Below are 6,474 nucleotides of genomic sequence, written 5' to 3' on the forward strand. Positions count from 1 at the left end.
TTACACTTTTGTATGATGCGAGATTCTCCCTAGTCGATGTTTCTATCTGGCTAGGTCCTGGTCCGGTTCCCCCCCCCCGTACCTCCCTGGCCCCATCTCCACGTCCCCTTTGGGTCGATCATGTGACACGCGTCAGGCGGGACAGGCAGGGTAGCGGTACCTGTCTGGGCACGCGGGGCGCTGAGAGAGGTGTGTAGGGGCCTCTGTCAGAACGCTTCAACCCATAGGTGAATGGGATCCCTGTGGGACCCTCTTCCTCCTCTCCTCTCTGGGGGCCTGCAGGTCCTATTCCTCCCTCTTCCTCCTCTCCTCTCTGGGGGCCTGCAGGTCCTCTTCCTCCCTGTTCCTCCTCTCCTCTCTGGGGGCCTGCAGGCCATGTTCCCCCCTCTTCCTCCTCTCCTCTCTGGGGGCCTGCAGGCCATGTTCCTCCCTCTTCCTCCCTCCTCTCTGGGGGCCTGCAGGCCATGTTCCTCCCTCTTCCTCCTCTCCTCTCCTCTCTGGGGGCCTGCAGGCTCTGTTCCTCCCTCTTCCTCCTCTCCTCTCCTCTCTGGGGGCCTGCAGGCCATGTTCCTCCCTCTTCCTCCTCTCCTCTCCTCTCTGGGGGCCTGCAGGCCCTGTTCCTCCCTCTTCCTCCTCTCCTCTCTGGGGGCCTGCAGGTCCTCTTCCTCCCTGTTCCTCCTCTCCTCTCTGGGGGCCTGCAGGTCCTCTTCCTCCCTGTTCCTCCACTCCTCTCTGGGGGCCTGCAGGCCCTGTTCCTCCCTCTTCCTCCTCTCCTCTCTGGGGGCCCTGCAGGTCCTCTTCCTCCCTGTTCCTCCACTCCTCTCTGTGGGCCTGCCGGTCCTATTCCTCCCTCTTCCTCCTCTCCTCTCTGTGGGCCTGCCGGTCCTATTCCTCCCTCTTCCTCCTCTCCTCTCCTCTCTGGCGGACTGCAGGTCCTATTCCAACAGTTGACTACAAGTTCAAGCAATTCTGCCACATCAACACAATACTATCTTCACAGAAGATTGTTTCTCTAGTGATGCTCACTGCAGCTGGTCTTAATCGACCTAATATGTAAACACCGGTATGGTGCTGGAGATAATGAATTTGAGATTTTAAAAATAAATGATAATAATTAAAACGTCAAATTGCCCTTTTAAGAAACGCTCACAGTAGTCTGTTTGATTCTGTAGTGACTCCGATGATGGGCCACATGCCTATGAGTGCTGACATGTCGACCATGAGCCCCGCCCACATCCTGCAGCCCCAGTTACCCATGGTGCCCAGCTCCCACTGCACCCCCCCGCCTCCCTACCCCATGGACAGCAGCATCTCCAGGTACCTAGCTAAACAACCACCAATGGAGGCTGGTGAAGGAAGGACGGCTCATAGTAATGACTGATAGTATCTCTATTTGATTCTGATTATATTCATTCCAGCCATTACTATGAGCTCGTCCTTCCGATTTTAAAGTGGCACCAGCCACCACTGATAACCACGCGTCTGTTGATGCTTCTGGACAGTTTGTGGGCACTATAAAGTCAGGACGAGCCGCAATATTGACAGAACAATTGCAACACGGCTCTGTAGCGTCACCTAGCGACAGTTTATATAAAATAAAATAAACTGAACCGCTGTACAGGGTTCTAATTAGCTCACTTTTTAGTGGCCGTAACCGACAGAAATCTCTCTACTGTTGGCCATTTTTGACAGAAATCTCTCTACTGTTAGCCTTTGTCTTCACTTACTAGATATAACAGAGTTATTACAAGAATGCTGAGGTAGTATTTTCACTACTAACCAGTTCCCTTCTCCGTGTCCCGTTGCAGCTTTCTTCTGCGGCTGGGCTGCGCAGCCTGCCTGGACTACTTCACAGCACAGGGCCTGACCAACATCTACCAGATCGAGAACTATAACTTGGAGGTGAGGCCTTGCCTGTCGCACGCACCGCATCTGTCTGGACAGACTCAGAGAGACGGGTCGGGTGGCTTCAAAAGGGCCTGAACCTTCATCTATTTCTATCTGAAGGCGTCTTGTCTATTTTTTTGTATTTTTTTTTGTATTCAAACCTGAACTAGAGTATTGTCTTCTGACAGATGGCATTCATTCTAACACTGTAAGAGTCAGTGTAGAGTTGTTGTGCTGTCTGGGGAGCCTGAGCCTAGCCTGAGAGAGAGAGAAGACTAAAGAGACTAACCCCCAGTGTGTGATGTCATCCCCGTCCACAGGACCTGTCCCGGCTGAAGATCCCGCAGGAGTTCCAGCACGTCATCTGGAAGGGCATCATGGAGCACCGGCAGAGCATGGAGTTCTCCCCTCCTCCCCACATCCTGCGTACCTCCAGCGGGGCCTCCGCCGTCAGCGTAGGGTCCTCCGAGGCCCGCGGCGAGCGGGTCATCGACGCCGTGCGCTTCACCCTGCGCCAGACCATCTCCTTCCCTCCGCGTGACGACTGGTCCGACTTCTCCTTCGACCTGGACTCCCGACGCAACAAGCAACAGCGCATCAAAGAGGAGGGTGAATAGAGAGAGAGAGAGACACTGGCCGGAGTGCGTCTCTCGAGTTGTCGGGGAAAAAAAATAAAAAGCGCACTGCAACAGTAGGTCTGTAAAAGGCCATTTCCCTGACATTCACAGAGATCGCTTTTTTACAAACGCTGTAGATGTCAGCTCAAGCATATATTAGCTTTTAAAAAGTAGAGTGCAGTACTCTTCTCAGCAGTGCACCTTGGATTGAAGCCCCTGGCTCGGTCCCCGTTCATATGTCATACACCTGTTGACCAACCCACTCTCCTATCACAGTACAGGACTAGGACATCTCTGCTTCAACATTCTAAGCTCAGATAATCCTTAAATGGCAAAAATACTATGCAAATAAAAATGCACTTATTTCTTTCTTTTTTTTTAAGCCTTCATTAGCTGCCAGCTAGATGAGAGAAAACAGCTATATTCTTTATTTTTTATCAAATTTCTTGAGACAAAGCACTTAAGAAATGCTTTTGTGATTTGCTTTGATATTGTTTTATAGTGTTCATTATCCATTCCAATGTTAAAGCATGACTTTGAGAGGAAACGTTTAGGAGTTGTTGTTGTTCTTGGCTGAGATTGAATCCAAGGCGCGTTATAGAGCAGGACACTAGACAGCCAAGATTTTTCCTGACGTTAAGAAGTCAGTTTTTCTGTCTTGCTGTTGACTCACTTGGTAAACCTAGAAAGAACCTCACATTAAACAGGCGAGTGGCGGCATCTAGTGGCCACGCTGGTACTGCACCAATCACTGCTAAATACAATGTCAAAACGGAGTCCTATAATAACGTCTGCTCAAACGTAAATTACGGTCATCACTAGTTACCATAGCCAACAAATCATAATTATGGTGAACCCTTTGCCTATTTCTATCATTTATCTTCTTAAAATCTGATTTTAAACCTAAACTCACAGCCGACATTATGCCTAATCTTAAGACTTCATGAATTTTACGATAGAGCCATTTTGACTTTGTGGCTGTGGTAACCAGTGACAACCTTAAAGAACCTATAAAAGTCCAAGTGTACTATGCCGCTCTATTTACAACCGGTTGGGTTGAATCCCAGTCTCTGCTGCTCAATACTGGACTGTTTATGGTTACCTGTTATTTTTAGTTCACAACACTGTTTTGACCTGATTGTATACACTTCCAAGATACATATTGTTTGACTTCCTGTCAGGGAGAAGTGTTAATAACATGCTGGAACTGGTTTTCTACTGTGCCTGTGTTAAACCCTCGTCGCTCCGAGATGCCCAGGAAACCTGGGAATGTTAACCCTAGTGTTAGCCGTCGTGTTTATAAAGTACCTAATGTATTTCTACGTGAACGACAATAATGCATTATCACAAACCGTTGGTACCTGAAGTATTTACGTTTATCATTACCGAGTAACTGAAACTAACAAGAAACTCAATATGCTCATAGCCCTTGATGTTGTGATGGTTACCAATAAACGTGACCCGATTGTGATGGTGTTCACCTTTCCTATCGTCGTGTCCCAAATGGCACCCTACGCACTACTCGACCAGAGGGCCCTGGTCAGAGGTAGTGCACTATATATAGGGAATAGGGTGCCAGCCCTGGTCAGAGGTAGTGCACTATATAGGGAATAGGGTGCTAGCCCTGGTCAGAGGTAGTGCACTATATAGGGAATATGGTGACAGCCCTGGTCAGAGGTAGTGCACTATATAGGGAATAGGGTGCTAGCCCTGATCAGAGGTAGTGCACTATATAGGGGATATGGTGACAGCCCTGGTCAGAGGTAGTGCACTATATAGGAAATAGGGTGCTAGCCCTGGTCAGAGGTAGTGCACTATATATAGGGAATAGGGTGCCAGCCCTGGTCAGAGGTAGTGCACTATATAGGGGATAGGGTGCCAGCCATGATTAGAGGTAGTGCACTATATAGGGAATAGGGTGCCAGCCCTGGTCAGAGGTAGTGCACTATATAGGGAATAGGGTGCTAGCCCTGATCAGAGGTAGTGCACTATATAGGGAATATGGTGACAGCCCTGGTCAGAGGTAGTGCACTATATAGGAAATAGGGTGCCAGCCCTGGTCAGAGGTAGTGCACTATATAGGGAATAGGGTGACAGCCCTGGTCAGAGGTAGTGCACTATATATAGGGAATAGGGTGCCAGCCCTGGTCAGAGGTAGTGCACTATATAGGGAATAGGGTGCCAGCCCTGATCAGAGGTAGTGCACTATATAGGGATAGGGTGCCAGCCCTGATCAGAGGTAGTGCACTATATAGGGGATAGGGTGCCAGCCCTGGTCAGAGGTAGTGCACTATATAGGGGATAGGGTGCCAGCCATGATTAGAGGTAGTGCACTATATAGGGGATAGGGTGCCAGCCCTGGTCAGAGGTAGTGCACTATATAGGGAATAGGGTGCTAGCCCTGGTCAGAGGTAGTGCACTATATAGGGAATATGGTGACAGCCCTGGTCAGAGGTAGTGCACTATATAGGAAATAGGGTGCCAGCCCTGGTCAGAGGTAGTGCACTATATAGGGAATAGGGTGACAGCCCTGGTCAGAGGTAGTGCACTATATATAGGGAATAGGGTGCCAGCCCTGGTCAGAGGTAGTGCACTATATAGGGGATAGGGTGCCAGCCCTGATCAGAGGTAGTGCACTATATAGGGATAGGGTGCCAGCCCTGATCAGAGGTAGTGCACTATATAGGGATAGGGTGCCAGCCCTGATCAGAGGTAGTGCACTATATAGGGGATAGGGTGCCAGCCATGATTAGAGGTAGTGCACTATATAGGGAATAGGGTGCCAGCCCTGGTCAGAGGTAGTGCACTATATAGGGAATAGGGCGACATTTGGAACACATACATTGCCTGCTTGTTCTGCCACCTATGTATAACCCGGTGTAGTCTATGGATTGTGTGTGTGGGGGGAGGGGGGAGGGGGGGGGGGGTCTGTTGAGAACATTTCTGGTCTATATTTCTCTATTGTAAATGATGCTAGTTGTAATATTGATGGATTGTTGTTTTTTTTGGAACCACATTGTCTAAACCTTTTATTTGTTGAACTTGATAGATGGCCAAACCTATTGAGATTATTGTATATACACACACACTTATATTAGAGTTATTCTCTAAACGCTACATGATAAGTATTTTCCCAAAAAGGTAAATATTTGACAAAAAAAACAAAAAAAAAAAAAAAAAGCAATTTAAAAATAGTTTGTGGTTAAAAGCCAGAACAGAACAGTAAAGGAGTTTATTTTGTATTCATTAAAATGAATAAATCTGGTCCTCTCACAAGTCATTGTTGTCGTTGTGCTAATAGACACGGTCAGAGGAATGTTGCCATAAAACACAGTTCTGTAAAACTGGACATCATCGATATGTTAGAGAAACATGATCCTAGTATGTTGTTGTTGTTGTTGTTGTTGTCGTCGGGAACATTGAAAGCAGAAAACCAGTACCGTCTAATCTACTGTTCCTTATTTTTCTACAATGTATTGCAATGTACTTATTTTGATATAAACCAAAAAATAAAATACCGCCTAGTTACCAAATGCTGTTGGGGAGTTTGTGTATAGATGATGTTTATAGTGTCAACAAATCACTAAATTGGAAAAAAAAGAAACGACTCAAAACAAAATCAAAACACACAAACGTTTCAGAAAGAGCAGATGACGAAACAAGATATACGATCTAAAGCAGAATAAATCATTCATATGGAATGTTTTTGTTTGGTAAACCTCTTGGCAGTACGGTGTACACGGTGTGGTCCTCAGTGTTTGAGAGAAAAGCAGAAGAGATGAACCTAACGAGCAATAGGTAGTAATACGTTTCAGTTTAGACAGAGGTTTAGACAGCTCTGTAGCCAACTCAATAAGACCTGTGGCCAGTGGGAAGGGAGGTTCACAAATCAAATCGGATTTGTCAAATGCACAAAATACAACAGGTGTAGACCTTACCGTGAAATGCTTACTTTACAAGCCTTTAACCC

At 47.2% G+C, this 6,474-nt stretch overlaps 1 protein-coding gene across 4 annotated transcripts in view; it reads left to right on the forward strand.

Annotated features, from left to right (window-relative positions):
* Positions 1-3,975, forward strand: part of LOC112237576 (tumor protein 63-like) — an 88,168-nt gene extending 84,193 nt beyond the window's left edge. For all 4 annotated transcript variants that reach the window (XM_042322629.1, XM_042322628.1, XM_042322630.1 and 1 more), the window contains exons 10-12: positions 1,173-1,317; positions 1,809-1,902; positions 2,208-3,975. In XM_042322629.1, coding sequence (XP_042178563.1) covers positions 1,173-1,317; positions 1,809-1,902; positions 2,208-2,504 — 536 coding nt within the window. In that variant the 3' untranslated portion in view covers positions 2,505-3,975. The remainder of the gene's footprint in view (positions 1-1,172; positions 1,318-1,808; positions 1,903-2,207) is intronic.
* Positions 3,976-6,474: the final 2,499 nt, after the last annotated feature.

This window comes from Oncorhynchus tshawytscha, linkage group LG05 (genome assembly GCF_018296145.1).
Source record: "Oncorhynchus tshawytscha isolate Ot180627B linkage group LG05, Otsh_v2.0, whole genome shotgun sequence".
Taxonomy (NCBI): Eukaryota; Metazoa; Chordata; class Actinopteri; order Salmoniformes; family Salmonidae; genus Oncorhynchus; species Oncorhynchus tshawytscha.